The sequence below is a fragment of the Pieris napi genome, chromosome 22 (genome assembly GCF_905475465.1).
Source record: "Pieris napi chromosome 22, ilPieNapi1.2, whole genome shotgun sequence".
NCBI lineage: Eukaryota > Metazoa > Arthropoda > Insecta > Lepidoptera > Pieridae > Pieris > Pieris napi.
Window position 1 is genome coordinate 8,403,739 of NC_062255.1, and position 16,276 is coordinate 8,420,014.

The window sequence follows — 16,276 nt, forward strand, 5'->3', positions numbered from 1 at the left end:
ATGACGAAGGTTCGCTTGCTTACAAAAGTTTTGAAGAGGGTATTTTGTTGAGGAATATTGAACTATGAAAATATTTCATGAGTTAAAAATTTTCCTTATAACATTAAAATGATATTCTGAAAACATTTAGTAAGACAAACATTGGACAAGCTTAAAATGAAAAACTCATTTCGATGGAAAATTTAAGTCTCTTTACAATTTAGCGATAAATCTGAGCGAATGTAGTTATTTAAATCTTATCTTAATATATATAAATTACCTGTCACGTTGTTTGTCCGCTATGGACTCCTAAACTACCAAACCGATATCAATCAAATTAGCGCACCGTGTGCAGTTTCATCTAACTTAAAAGATAGGATAGCTTACATCTCAATTTATACCCGCAATATTATTTTATTGTAAATATTTGTTTATTATTTAATAGTCACAATTCTAACAGATGGCGCTGTGTTGAAAGTACCAACGTTTCGCATAAGCTACAATTTAATGGCATAACTACCAAAAGCATGGTGGTCCCCATGTTCTCCTACCGTTTCCCTTGAATAGTTTACTACTATGTAATATAATAAAAACCTTAGCCACAGCAACGCTTGGCCGGTCTGCTAGTAGTTGTATATTTCTCAAAACTTACCAGCAATAAGTTTCTCAGAAGCCTGCAGCTGATCAACCGCCTCTTCTGCAATCGTTGTTGCTGCACGAGAAAGCTTCGGCGATAGCACTTCTTCCTCATTCTTTTTGCGCATCGGTGAAGGTTCTCCTGTTTAAACAGAGATGGTAGAAAGTTTCTTGACGAACAAATATGTTTTTACTAAGATATGTTTAATTTTGTTATGAAGAATTTGTGTCGCTTCATTGTGTTTAGAGATCGAATCACAATCAAACGACATGTCTTGTTCTCAAATATAAAATATTTTGTTTTAATGCACAAATTATGCAGTTTAATATCCATAATTCGGAGAAAAAATCTCCGACACAGTAAGCGGATATGACGTCACTATTGTGACACTAAAAATGTCGGTACACCTAAAGCATCATCATGCAATTATATGTTTTGAGCCATTGAAGCGACGATACAAGATAGGAAATTATTTCGTTTGCGACTTGATATCGATCGATATTACGATACAAAAATTAACATCTAAAGGCCAATAGTTTTCAAACTAATATTAATAAAGCCGCGAACGAAATTGCATAGATTTAGAAATATTTTGTTTAAAATCACAAATATACAATTCGATACTATATACCCAAGTGATAATTCTAAAACGCCACAAGCTTCGGAGTGCGTTTTGCTCTGTGGGTTGCCAGTTTTTTTTTTATTTCCCTGGCATGAGGCAAAGCGGTACAGGTGGGGTGTACATATGCAAAAGCCTCTTTACTTACTGGTCTCTTTCTTTTCATAAACGACTCTACCGTCAGGTCCTTCGCGTTTGAAAACAAAATTAACCATGGTTAGTTAATACCGGGTATGTTGTGGCGATACTATACTAACACATTCACAATGCTCACATGACTAAGCTTATCGCCACAGATTAAGCGATTTTTGACAGATTCAAACTTGACAACGTAAATACCCTTCATATGGTAAATAAATTAACAGAACAATTGTCACGATTCAGTTGTTTTTAATGAGAAAAAAACCATTCCAATAACTTTGCATTTATATTGAACGATGCATTTAATAATTTATACGACGAATTTAAAACGTGTCTTCCATAGTATTTTTTTTGCAAATCCGTTTTTTCTCTATTGAATTACTATTTCCTTTTAAATGTCTTTTTATATAATAATTGTTAAGTGTGTGTCATGTTTGTGTTTAAATGTGTAGTCCATTTTTGGATTCTAAGTATGTGTGTCTAGAATGTGGGAATATTGAAATCAAATAAATAAAAACATTATATAACAATAAGATTTTTTAGTTTTCCCTTGCTCATTGAAATATATTTGACACATATAAATTATTACTAATTAATTAAAATAAAAACTTTTCTTTATTTCGCATAATGAGGACGCACCAAAACACATTCACGTATACGTACAGTTCGTACAAATCTGTCAATAATCGATCAATCAAATGGCCGCAGAGTAAAAATATAACTGACCTTCCTCAACGTCGATGCCTTCAGCCTTGAGCAGCTCTCGGAGCTTGAATATCTCTTCTTTGAGCTCTCGAATGAGTTTCGCGTTCGCGTCTTCGTTGACCACGGCTTTGCAGACAATTTGCTTGGCGCGATCGGCATATCTATAGACAAGTGAAGTTTCTCCATAAAAATTATGAATCCATAAAAAAAGACTAACACAAGCAATGTTACTTACATGCGGTATTTATAAATCAATTATTGAACCTAATTACAAATTGGCAATTAACCTATCATTGAATAAATAAAAAATACTGAGTTTTTACTTTTATCAGATTTTTTGACATGATTTTAAGGCAATTAGAGAATGCAAATCCAATCATTTTCCCTCTGTGACTCCCAAACTATCAGAGTGCAGCAAGTCTCTCCCTTCTCAGCCGAATCACCGTCCGATCTTTTAGGTCTGGGCCTCAGAGTTCTGTATCCGATTCATAATCTTCATTTCATTCATTCTTTTACTCACGATGTTTTCTTTCACCCTACGAGCGAGTGAATACGTACATAGACAGATTATTACTGCATAGCCGGGGTTCGAACTTACGACTTCAGGGGTGAGTATTTCGACTATGTATTTGCGTGTTGTTCCCACGAGAATAATAAGTGCGTGTTCCTATTTCACAATGCCTCCTGCTGATAGACGACAAATGTTTGTTTTTAATTTATTTTATTATTATTAATTACTTAAGATGTCATGTGGAACATGGTGTAATGGTTGCAGCTCCTTACAAACGTTGTGTAATACAAAAAACTTGGCGATTTAAAAGAGTGACGGAGAGTTTATTGCCTGTTCTTCTCTTCCGTTCTACGCCCTTGATTTGAGAACTGGCAGTAAATGTAAAATTAGAAGCATTTAATGTATATTTCTTTTTTGACGTTTATAAGTGTACATTGTGTTACCTATATGAATAAATTATTTTTGACTTTTGAGTGTTAAGTGAGTAGGAAGTACTAAATTTGTCACAGTTTCTCTGTTTATCAAATTATTATTAACATTTTTGTATTTTCTCACAATCTACGAATATCAATCAAATATTACCAGAAAATCTTAGCAAGTTTTCAGTTCAGAATATATAATATATACCATACCTGAGTGTACTTAATGTTTCATCATAGTTGATGTCAGCTGGCGAAATGGCGGCTATCATGGCCGTCTTGGAGTTTCCACCAAGATTTTCACGAAGCAACCAAGTCAGGACCGAGTCACGGTACGGTATGAAGTCCGCTTTCTTCGATTTTTTACTCTTGGACGCCTGAATATTAGGAATACGTATTGAATAACTTTTATAGTAAAGGAATTTGGATTGTGTTCTGTGTTATATCGTTAGTTTTATTAACGCGAAAAATATTTAAATTAGAATTTAATCATTACATAATATATTAAATTAATAAATAAAAATAAATCAATGGCACTACAACCTTTTTTAGGTCTGGGCCTCAGATTTCTGTATCTGTTTCATGATCATGTGTTAATCTAATAAGCAAGTAGGTTATCAGCCTTCTGTGCCTGACGCATGCCGTCCATTTTTTTAGGTCTTAGGCAAGCCGGTTTTTTAATGTTAAATGCGCACATAGAAAGAAAGTCCATAGGTGCACAGCCGGGGATCGAACCTACGACCTAAGGGATGAGAGTCGCACGCTTACACTGATCATATATGTATTACATTTTATCATGTGTTTTTAATCTTAAAAACTATAATTTTATTCAATAACATATTATGAAACGATATAGTCCGTTTGTTATATCGTATATATATATATAGGTATATAGTGTATGAGTTAAGCAAAAATGCATTTTTGAAGAGGGCTATTACTAGAGTCCTGTACTTTTAGCGGAAGCATAGCTTAAGAATAATTTTGACATCTGTACATTTGACCAATATTTATTGAATATTAGCTAAGCCAAACTGTGCATTAAAAAGTGAATCATGTTATAAATGATATTAATTGTCACAGAATTATTAGTCCAAATCCAAGCTAGCGTTAGTAGTAGTTAAAATTTGTGGACGAGACGGCCGATAACTGAGATAATAAATAGGTAACTATGCAATTATACTTTTACTAATAATTCTGTTATATAGATCTGAATCACGCAATCAAACATACAACTTACCGACTATAGATATCCACACAAGATGCATCAAACATTCGAAAATAGATTTTAGCTAGCTTACAATGATTCAATCACACGCAACAATAACAATTCATAACTAAACAGCTAAAAGTACTAATTATTTAATTCAAACAATTTAGTATAAGATCCCGCTATACAACGACCTTCACCGAGATGCTTATTTAATGAAACTTATTTTATATTTAATTTAATATGTCAATAAATATAATCCATATGGGTTGCCTAGCAAATTTCAGTCCAGAGTATGTTTAATTAATATTTAAAAAAAAAATTTTTTTTATAATTAGCATGTAGTAAATTTTTTGAACTTTTTTCAATCAATATTTTTAATCAGGGTAGTATTATATATGTATCACTATAACCTGCTTTTATACTAAAGATGTATATATACTTTAGTGTCACATAAAAAATATACACATAAATAATTAATTGATTAAAAACAACCTAACTTTTGCATATTCTATGGGCTTCATACTTTCGATTGGTATAGAATTTATCTAATAATCATACCGGTGAAATGTTTAAAAAAATATTTTTTTTTTAAATTAATTAAAAATACTCTGGACTGAAATTTGCTAGGCAACCCATATGGATTATATTTATTGACATATTAAATTATATATAAAATAAGTTTCATTAAATAAGCATCTCGGTGAAGGTCGTTGTATAGCGGGATCTTAGACCAATTTTAATGCTTTGTCCGTAATCAGTATTATGTTTTGTTTGTCACTTATAAATAAAATTTTGTATTTTATGTTTGTGTTAAATATCTTCCGTTTTTGGCTATTATGTATATACTATATATGGCTATTTAGACAATGTATAGATTTCTTAGGAAATATCGTGTCTAATAAAATTTATTTTACACATTTCCGTGCGATTTTAGGAATTACATACAATTCCGAATTATATACATATACTAGCTGCCCCCGCGAACTTCGTTTCGCCTTCGTGATTTTTTTAGTGAGGCTACCTTTTTACTGGCAAACACATCGAATAGTTTGCTACCCCAGATAGACTATTCGCTTTTTCGAAATAAAAACTTTCTAAAACAATTTTTTTTTAAATTTTTACTTCATAAACACCTAAATATTTAGGGAATAAATATTTTAAAAAATCCTGTAAATTTAATAATAATAGAATCTAATTTGGGCTTAACTATGTAATAGTATAAGGCCATAGTCAAGCATGACTCTTGTGAAAAACAAAACAAGTTTTGTCTCCTATTATCCATGAGGACCGCAATATCTTTACATAAAGACTTTAGAACATGTACTATTAGCTGCTTTTGACAACTTCAATAATGACTAAATCTGAAGAAGTAGAGGTGGCTATGATATGACGTGATATTGGCAGTAAAAAAATGATTATTTTATATAATTTATCATTCTCATAAACATATATAAATATAAATCTTCTGTGCATGTGTTTTATAATCCTTTTAAACATCTGAACCGATTTTGATGATAATTTTTGTGTGTTTAAGTGGATTCGAGCATGGTATAGATTTTTTGTCGTCACTGTAAATTCTAAAAAAATATGTTTAGTGATAACGTAAAAAAAAATTATTAATAAAAATTATAAGTTGTATGTAACTTACAATTTCGGCGAGAGCGGATATAACTTTCCCCAGCGTAGTAAGGGACTTGTTAATATTCGCGCCTTCTTTGAGCCTAGTCCCTTTCGCTCCAGTAGAATCAGCTCGTTCCGAACCAGCTAAATCCACTAGAGATATTTTCGACACCTGAAAATAATGAAATTATGTTTATGTTTAAAGAACTTTATTTCTCATTACAAAAAATATATGTTTTATTACATGAGAAACTTAATATATACGAACGAGATACACGTCGCCATCAGCCGTCCCAATTTTAGTCTGCTAGGCTCATTCTAATATGTATCTTTAATGCCCTTTTGAATTGGTTAAACGCGTTAGTATTACGAATTATATACGGTAATTGATTAAATATAATATTTGTTTTTAAAGACAATTCACACCAATTGACCGAGTCCCATGCTAAGCTGTGTGTTATGGGTACTAGGGAACGGATATACATACATATAAATACATATTTAAACACCCAAGACCTAAGCACAACACAAAATGCTCATCACATCGATGTTCGTCTCAGCCGGGGATCGAACCCGGGACCCATGGATTCGCAGTCAGGGGTACTATCAACTAGACCAATGAGTCGTCTTAATAGATTATTTATATTATTACTTAATAGACTTCTTCAAATAATTTGTACGCGGCTTCGGCAAGATAAGCAAACTCGCTCGACGAGTATTGCGTGTAGTGGTGTGTTTGTTTTTTTTTTAACAATAAGCTACTATGGAGAGTTATTTAATTTTTTTAAATTAAGATACAGGTGCTATAAACATATAGCTGTTTTACCGTCATAATATTGGTTTCGGTAGATTTTCTTAACAATAAATTTCAGAAATGAAGCATGTCTTTGTAGTAAAACCCAAAGTTCAAATCCTTTTTATAGTTAATTAAACAGTAATTGTTTTACAGAGATTTGAAAGAGATAGATTTCTACTAAGACATAGGGCCCATGCTTTTAAATCAACCAAAATTAATGGTAATTTATCCAAGAATGATCTAAGTATAGAGAAATTCAAGTTCCAAAATTATTTAGTAGTTAAAATCAATTGTTGAGTGGATTTCCTATATTTCCTTCAAATTAACATTAGTTTACCTTTTCAGAAACCAAATTAGTGGTTTTGTCGTATCGCTGTTGCGTGAAGAATATTGTGAAAACTGCATGGGATCGGGACGACGTCTCGTTCATGTTAGTAGCGGCCACAGTTCTGCAAAAAATATATAGTTTAGTTCAAATAAATATTGCAGCGAAAGGGTTAGGTTTTATTGGATTAATATTAGTCATTAATATATTAGAATGTGAAGATGAGACACAATTAAATAATTAATGCGTTAATTAACTTAAATTGTTGTAAAGTTATAAAAAAAAATATGAAACAGCTGGAAACCCTGACACAGGATCCAACTCTCACAATTGTAATGAATGAACGAATCGTAATTTTTTATTAATTTTAATTATAAATAAATAAAAATATATTAAAATCAATACGCCTCTGTGTTACAAAGCTTAATCTGGGGTAGTGTTGGTTACGTTGCTGTTTTGATTGAAAAGACAATTGTCTTTGGTTTGAAACAGATGCGATGATAACACAGTATCAAATGCAGAACATAAATTTGGCATAAACTTCTGAAAGGATTTTGATTGCTTTAAGCAAAAACCGTAGAAGTATCATTAAGACTAGATCATTTTATTCAATGAAACTTATTACATAGAAATAATTGTATATAGATCATGAAATTTTTTAAGGCTTCAAAAAGAAGCTTTTTAATTTAAGTAGACGAAATACTTCAATAAGCTATGTAATACAAAGGACATACAATAGTTTTATGAAAGAAATAACGAAAGCGCTCCCACATTTGTGTCAAGGTCACAATCACATCGTACAGTTTGAATAATCCCTGGGGTAATGCAAGTTAAGCCGTTATTTGCATATCTTTATTGAATTAAGCGCGAACATTTTACTCATACATTTAAATTCATGTTTATAGTATAAGCAGCTTTAACTTTTTTGTATTGATTTCATTGCCAAAGGAAACGTATTCTTATGTTCTTACGTCCAAAATTTATTTTTTTGTATGTATCACTTGTAAGTAGTTTTAGTACGATTACGAATATCATAGAGTCTCTAAAAAAACAAGATTTTTTTTATACTATAGGCTAAGTTCTGTAACAATAATTATTGTATAATCTATCCAGGAAAAATGTAACGATTTTAAGACGCCAATAAATGCAAATGAAAAACGCAGTAGAAGATAAAAGTTTTTTTTTTTTTTTTTCATTTAAATCATGAGATGTATGGAAGAAAAGATTGCACTGAAATAACAGAGGCTAAAGCCTTCTTACCTGGCCTTATTTCCTTCATCTATGAGGTCGTAAATGTCTTGATAAGACATGACAGCTAATTTGCTGAGATCTTCTACATAGGGCCCCAGTGCTGGGTGCTCACGAACCCGAAGGTTCCCTTTGTTTTTCGGGTTCAATAGATCGCGTACGCGCTCACAGTATATCTCCATGTATGAGACCTCCACCTTATGAGAAATCCACTTGATTAGTATATGTACTACTGTAAAAAAGTTTAACTATAAAAATGTGAGTGTATAATTAATTGATAATTATTCTAACAAAAAGGAATGAAAATAAGTCTGAAAGGTGAAACACATATTCAAGAACTCAACCAGGTCTTTATAAATAGCCAAGAACCTCCTGGGAGCCCTTTTGATGAGGCAACATGGCCACATCAAGTTGTGAATAGCCTGAAAAGCAGTACTGAAAAGCTTGTAAGTAGGAAACAGTATTACATCACCATGCCACGCCGTAGGCGCGTAGCACACGCTACGCAATTAGCAAAGCTACGCGCCACGAAATCATTAGTAGTAAGTAGTGAAAAGTCGTAGAGCTTTTACAGTTAAGCCTATTCATGTTTGTGCTTTTGGTTCAGGCTTATAACGAATGCGTATAAATCAACTTTCCGGAATGTTTTTTTCATACCAATAAAAAATCACAGACTAGTTAGTTTATGAATAACTGCATTAAAATCGCTAGTATGCTTATAATCTAAGACCAAAAAAATCGTTATATCACAAATATATTGTGATCACAAATTCATTCAAATGCGTAACATTTTCACGCGTTGTCTTACGTTAAGTCTTTTTGCAAAGCCTAATCTTCTTGATGTGATTATGAGACATGTGGTTATCAATAACAATATACTAAAACTGAAAGTTTGTATTATTAATTGTAAAATTAAAAGTTAGGGAAGGCTATAGAACCGAATTAACGCGCGTCATCACCGGATACAGATACCATGGAGCTTTTTATTGTATCAAGCATAATAATAGATAGTAAAAGGGGCATTACCGAATAAGTGAGGTCCTCTGAAGTAGTCTGCCTTATTCGCCGGAAGAGATCTTTGCATATCTGAGGGATAATACCCTCTTGTCCGTCCTCACCACGGCCCATCATTGTGTACGACTTCCCCGCCCCCGTCTGGCCGTATGCGAATATGCATATATTGTAGCCTGAAAACCATTATTCTTATATAAAAAAAATTATTAACGTAAAATTTTCTTTTACTCTCTGCTTTTGTGTTAGTTTGTTGTTATTTTAATGTAATTTCGGGTTTCCAAACAGCTATCTTTAATTGAACACTTCATGAATTACATAATTTAGTAGATATTTAAATATTTAAATATTATATTAGAACATGTCACAATAAACTAGTATTTCATATCGTCACTGTAGAATGGTAACCTCGTATGTCCAGAGAACCAGTCATTACAGGAAACGAAAAAATGTTTTATTGCGTCTTCTCAAGGTTCGTTAAAATATTATTATGTGCTTATGTTTTCGATGGTAAAAAAAGACTCATTTAGTAATAACATAATTAAGTCCTTACTTCATGATTATACCAGTTAAATACATAAGAGTCTAAGAATAAAAAATGTTTTTTTGACATACGAGGTTACCATTCTACAGTGACGATATAGGCTTCAGAGTCCCGACAAAGTATGTTCATGAACTTAGAGAAAAGTTCTAGCGGCTTCGATCGATCGAATCACGGCCGTGCAAAAATAGACTTTTCTCTCTACGTGCGCATTGAATACTTGTACGGTAGAGAATATCGTGAGAAAACCGACATGTATTAAACCTAAAAGTCGACGGCATGTCACAGATGGATGATATTATATCGAGCTCTTACCATCAAAAGAATGCTGCAGCATCTCTTCCCCGATATCCTTGTAGACCATCACTTGGTCGGAGAAGTCGGGATCACTTGGCTAGAACAAAAAATAAAAATTGTTTAATATAAATATAAGTAAATACATACATAGACCACAAAATGCAAGAAAAAATAAATTACAACTGATGTAGTTCAAAGTAATGATGCAGAAACCTTGCGAAGAATTATCATGATGACAGTCCACATTATTAATCTCGTTTTACTCCTTCAAAAAGGTTTGTCGAAGATTGATAGTGAACAGTCTCTTCGACCTCAAGGGAGGATCCTCGACCAGTCTGAGTGACTGGCCCGAAAGCCCCATAGGTAACTGGTAACGATAGAATGTAGGTGTTACAGGTCCGACAGATTTTAAGAGACGAAATGTCTGTTACACCATTACGGGACTGATTATTAGGCAAATTAGTACAAGCCGTAGTTAAATACAAGTCGACATTTGTGGCACTCGACAAATAAAAACTTCAGTATATTATAGCTTAATAAAACTTGAGATGTCTAATCCATATTAAGAGTGATCCTTAAGGATCGTCCTATTATTATACTGCCACAGAAAACATTTAAATCCCCTTTAATAACCTGAACCAAAACTGAGCGATTTAAAAGAGTGGCGGAAAGTTTCTTGCTAGTTCTTCTTGCCCGTTCTACGCCCTTGACTTGCGAACTGATAGTAAATGTAAATTCACAATTAATTTAACTTTTTTCTGACGTTCATAAGTGTACTTGTTGTCTATATGAATAAAGTTATTTTGAGTTAACAATATATAACTAGCAACATTCATTTAAAATTACGTAGTAAAACATCTGCCATATTAAAAATCTAAACATTAATCGAATAATATTAATTTTAAAATTAATGGAGGCAATTAAACTTGAATATTTTCATAAAATTACTGCGTTCTGTTATTGTATTAGTCGAGTCGTATAAATTTAAATAAATATGCATAATTAATTACGAATGCTAATCGCATTTCTAAACATATATATACATCTTGTTTGAATAAACATTTTTGATACCAATTGAAATGTTTGCAAGTGCAATTAGACATAGTTTTTAAAATATTTAAAGAATTTAATATAGCCTAGATGTTAGTCTGGGATAACGTATCATTCAAATGGTGAAAAAAAACTTTATCGATTCAGTTAATTGAAATTAATCGTTGTTTAGTTCTCAGTGCTCTAAAACTAATCACTTTCCAATACTGTGAAATTGAAATCGTAATTAAAATTTAAACAGGTCAATCTTGCCGCTATTTCCGCAACCACAGACAATCGAGGGAGAGGAGAGTGAAATTAATTATCAAATGGCATCGTGGTCTGTGGTTTGTTGAAGAGGGTTCAAATTGTCTATTTGAAAGCTTTACTCATTTTACCGTCGTGTGGCAATGCTACGGGTAAACCTGGGTTTTACTACCGCAAAAGGGATCTACGGCACCAATTTGACAACCACCAACTTGACAACCATAAATTGCGTGTAAGCCCCCATAGAATATTTTAAGCCATCACGATCAGGTTATCTGCCTAACCACTACAATCCCATTTGCGGATGAGTTTTTCCCCAGTTCAGTTTTCCTACAAGGTATGTTTTCCCAAAAGGTATTTTTTTTACTTTTTTGTTACAGAAACAGATTGATTAAATACCTACATACAGTTATTACACACTAAACAACATTTCTAAACCTGAAGACCAATTACATCTGTACACAGCATTTTAGTGGCATCTTCAATGCTGGTTTACTAAATTTTAACTATTACATACCGTAAATATATATTTAACTTAATGACAAAAACATTAAGTTATATAGTATAGTGAAAAAGGCCCATGGGACTGGAAGCAAAAGCCCAAAATAGGGGCTAAAAAAAAATAGGCCATTGTCGACTCTATAGTAAAAAATCCGAATAATTTAAATGTGGCGAGATTATTCCTATTACTCGACTCGAAAACATTAAATTTAATTTAATTTGAGCGTAAAAACTCAAGTTGTCATTTACCGTCAAAGGAAACCTTAAAAATTAAATGACAACAACACGACCCTCACACCATAGATAACTAATCCCGTAATCCGTTAGATAAACTTAAATCCAATATGGCCGTTATGTCAAAACCCATCTAACAATGGACGCTTTGTCTTGCGTTCTGAAATGTATTTTTAACATTAAACACGAATTTATTACATTATTTATTTTAAACATTTTTCATTTATTCACGTTAATACAATATAGAGCTTAATAACGCCCGATTAAAAAAATAAAAATATATCAGTGGCGTCACAACCTCTTTTAAGTCTTGGCCACAGATTTCAAAATGTGCATGACACACGATGTTTGACGATGTTTTCCTTCACCGTTCGAGTAAATGTTAAATGCGCACATAGAAATAAATTCCATTGGTGCACAGCCGGGGATCGAACCTACGACCTCAGGTATGAGAGTCGTACGCTGAAGCCACTAGGCCAGCACTGCTTGATTCAATTAATTTCTTATAAACGTTCTCCATGACAAAGACAGATGGTTTATATATAACAGCCACCACCACCACATTGTTGAAGGTCGCAAATTATATATTTGGTCATTATGTCGAGTAACTAAGACATATAGGGTGTTTACCTATCAATCAACCATGGAAACGTGTCTGACACGACTCAATTGGGGCAACCCAAGATCTAAAAATTGTATGTGTTATATTTAGAATTTAAAACAAAAGACAATCAACAATATAGGTATTAAGTCGTTGGATAACACATCTCCGAGTATGCAAAAACAAGATTTATTTAATGGAAAAACAACATGACGCAGCACAATTAAGTTTTCCATCTGGACGCCATTTGCTGAGGAAACTCGAGTCGTGGAGATTATTGATTCCACCCACCCCTAGACGTCTAGGAGTCTGACGTATTTCTTAATAGCGAAGTTTTTATAAAAGCAATTTTCTCTTATATTTTAAACGAATCACTCGTTACTCAAACATTACTTTGTTCACCAACGCAAAGTCAATTTCACAGATTGGACAAATTGAGTTAGCTATAAAGAAAAATGAATCGCAAAACTCGAAGACGGCTGGATTAATTCGAGTATTTTTTTATTTATTCCTTGAACTCTGAGGAAGGATTTTACGGAGAGAAAAATTAGAAAAAAATCACAGAAAAACAAGACCAGTTTTAATTCGGAAATAGTGTATTTGGGGTAGCATAGCAAAATGTTCCATATGTTGCTAAGTAAAAAAAAATCATATTAAGGCGAAACGAAGTTCGCGGGGGCAGTTAGTTATTGATTGATACACCTTCAATCTCAAATATTTTGACCTTATTTCTCTATCTATACTGAAAACGAAGAAGTAACTTCCTCATATATATATATCTATACAATATACATACCATATTATTTATCTCATGTATAACATGAATTATGTCAATTTCCGCTGTTCAGAAGTGAGGAGAAGCATTTAATGAAAACAAAATGACGGATGTAAATAACAAGCGGCGAAAAAGGTACTTATTTTCTAAAATACTTACGTTATGCGACCAATACGAGAAATCAAAGTTGAAACTTTTTGCGCTCTCCTTGGAACCCGGCGGAACCTTTGGGTTCACGATTACTGCAACAAAAAACCCATTGTTAAAAATTATATTAAACTATTACATTTTTTATTGGAAGTTTAATATTAGTATAAGTTGAATAATTCATTAAGTTATGATTAGCTATATAATTTTTTTGTCTCTCTTGTATCATTTTATACTTTGTATGTGACAAAATTAATTACCACGTAGTTAGAACATAGTTCACATATACACTAAATCACAATTAAATAATTGTCTCAATCTTAATTGTAAAATATAGTTTTACAATTTTCTTAACCAACATAGTAATAATAAAAATAATTAAAAATTAATACAAATTGATTTTTTTAAATATATAAATATATTTATATTGCATTGCTTTTTAGTTTGTCTACAAAAACAAACAATATTTCAATATAAAATGTTTTTAATGAATAATACTATTATAAACAGGAAATATTTGATTGTTTTTTTTGCATTAAATAGACGCCATAACTATTGGACCAATCAGAAACCATTAGAATCCTACATTATTATGAGGCTTTGGAATATTTTTAAAATAAGGGATACGTATGAAAACTTCGATAATGTAAATGTAAAAAAATACACATAAATATCGCGTACGCTGAGGAGACTATTGACAATAAACCAAAGTGATATCCTAAAGTTTTATATAATAAGACATCAATATCTACAAAGTTACCAAATCTAAATAATACATATTTAATAAAATAAATATCCAGCCTGAACTGAACGCTAGAACTTTATAAGCTTAAGTAAAACATTTAAAAACAAAACATCAGTAAAATTAGGTTTGATGTTTCACTACGCATTCTACAGGCTCTTGACAGTTAAGTTTCGTTACGTACATTCGCTCCGCGATGAGTGTGTTTTGTTAATTCAACCGTTTCTTGTCTCGTCGTATCGACCGAGCTTTACCCAGACGCTTTCAAAGAAACCTTCTATACTGACATATAAGAAAGTCTAAAGTAAGTCGTAAAGTAGTCTAACTCAAAGTAGTCTAATTATGAGGAATTTCTTTACACATTTTTCTAATAAAGTGTTCACACTAAAGCTCGCAAAGCGGATAACAAGGTCCAGAATTCGATATCCGTCTAATCTTATTAAGCTTTTAATTTATATACGATTTCTATTGACTGGCTTTCCATCTTCTGTCATATTATAATTCGTTTTTAAAGAATAGGGGGTTAACGGTCAGGAGGCTCATCTGATGTTAAGTGATACCCGCCGCCCTTGGACACTAACATTGCCACAAAGCTCCTTGCAAGCTATTCCGGCCTTTTAAGAATTGGTCCGCTCTTTCCTTGAAGTACTATAAGTTGAATTAGTCTGGAAATACTTTAGGGTATGTGGTTCTACATAGTGGTGGTGCGCGACCATTGCCTTTTATTTTGACACTGGCTGCGTTATTTTTACTCTATGTGCAGTAGTGCAGTATAAAGTTCCGAAGTAAAATTTTCCGCAGATTCCAATCAATATAGAACACGTGATAGGCGCCAGTTGATGTATGTGATTAGCAGAAATAATTACTCGTAGCGAATATTCCACGGTATAAACTTCCGTTATACATTATAATAAGAATAATATTTATCGAGGTGACACAATAGAAAGACTTATTATCTATATATTATTAAGTATTAAATACATATAAAATAGTTTCATTTATTTATTGATTGAGAGCAGTTTTGGCCTAGCGGCCTCATCCCTGAGGTTGTAGGTTCAATCCCCGACTTTGCACCAATGCACTTTCTTTGCATGTGCACAATCTCTCGAACGGAAACATCGTGAGGAAACCGGCTTGCCATAGACCCAAAAAGTCGACGCCGTGTGCACAGTAGGCCGATCACCTACTTGCCTATTAGATTGAGACATGATTACAGCCCAGACCTAAAAAAGGCATATAGGCAGAATAATATGTTCTTATACGCAACGGAATTTGCTCGTTATACATATTAACATAATAAAATAAAAATGTGTGCGTGTACTAGGTGTACACACGTAAGAAGTGAAACTTCTTTATGACCTTATTTTTCGAAAAATGATCTACTATATGCAACTTTACAGAAATTGGTTAAATAAAGTTAAATTAGATAAAGTTTAACAAAAGGCTTTTATTATCATAGACATGAATACAAATACAATTATTTCATTTTAACTTATTACTGTACCTAATACTATGTAGTACCTATTAAGATTATTACAGAATTTCATTAATTGTAATAGAATTGTTAGTATTACTATCATTGTTATCGTTATTATATATTTTTGTTACTAATGGCTTCGAATCTCTTCGGATCAACCGTGGTAGGGACAAGAAAAAGATGGCGCGTAGGTAACCGAAAAATGTGACAAATGTGTGTAAATTTTTTTCCAACGCCGATAAAGAAGTTTGACTTCAAAAAGCAACATGGCGCGTAACCTGCTACAAAATTTCTCCCATACGTCGATAAAGAAGTTTCACTTCAAAAGATGGCGCGTAACGGAAAAATGTGACGCGTAACGAAAAAATGTTACACTACATTTTTTTCCAACCCCGATAAAGAAGTTTCACTTCAACAAGTATTAGAAACGCGGTTCCCTTGAGT

At 32.6% G+C, this 16,276-nt stretch overlaps 1 protein-coding gene across 18 annotated transcripts in view; it reads right to left on the reverse strand.

Annotated features, from left to right (window-relative positions):
- LOC125060703 (kinesin-like protein unc-104) overlaps window positions 1-16,276 on the reverse strand; it is an 83,566-nt gene that overhangs the window by 25,431 nt on the left and 41,859 nt on the right. For 12 of the 18 annotated variants that reach the window (XM_047665713.1, XM_047665711.1, XM_047665723.1 and 9 more), the window contains 11 exons: window positions 13,626-13,708; window positions 10,078-10,156; window positions 9,237-9,397; window positions 8,223-8,407; window positions 6,975-7,086; window positions 5,870-6,013; window positions 4,249-4,251; window positions 3,225-3,388; window positions 2,103-2,242; window positions 1,384-1,422; window positions 632-757 (listed from right to left, as the gene is read on the reverse strand). In XM_047665713.1, the coding sequence (XP_047521669.1) occupies window positions 632-757; window positions 1,384-1,422; window positions 2,103-2,242; window positions 3,225-3,388; window positions 4,249-4,251; window positions 5,870-6,013; window positions 6,975-7,086; window positions 8,223-8,407; window positions 9,237-9,397; window positions 10,078-10,156; window positions 13,626-13,708 (1,236 nt within the window). The remainder of the gene's footprint in view (window positions 1-631; window positions 758-1,383; window positions 1,423-2,102; window positions 2,243-3,224; window positions 3,389-4,248; window positions 4,252-5,869; window positions 6,014-6,974; window positions 7,087-8,222; window positions 8,408-9,236; window positions 9,398-10,077; window positions 10,157-13,625; window positions 13,709-16,276) is intronic. The other 6 variants (XM_047665727.1, XM_047665725.1, XM_047665714.1 and 3 more) reach the window with 3 other exon arrangements.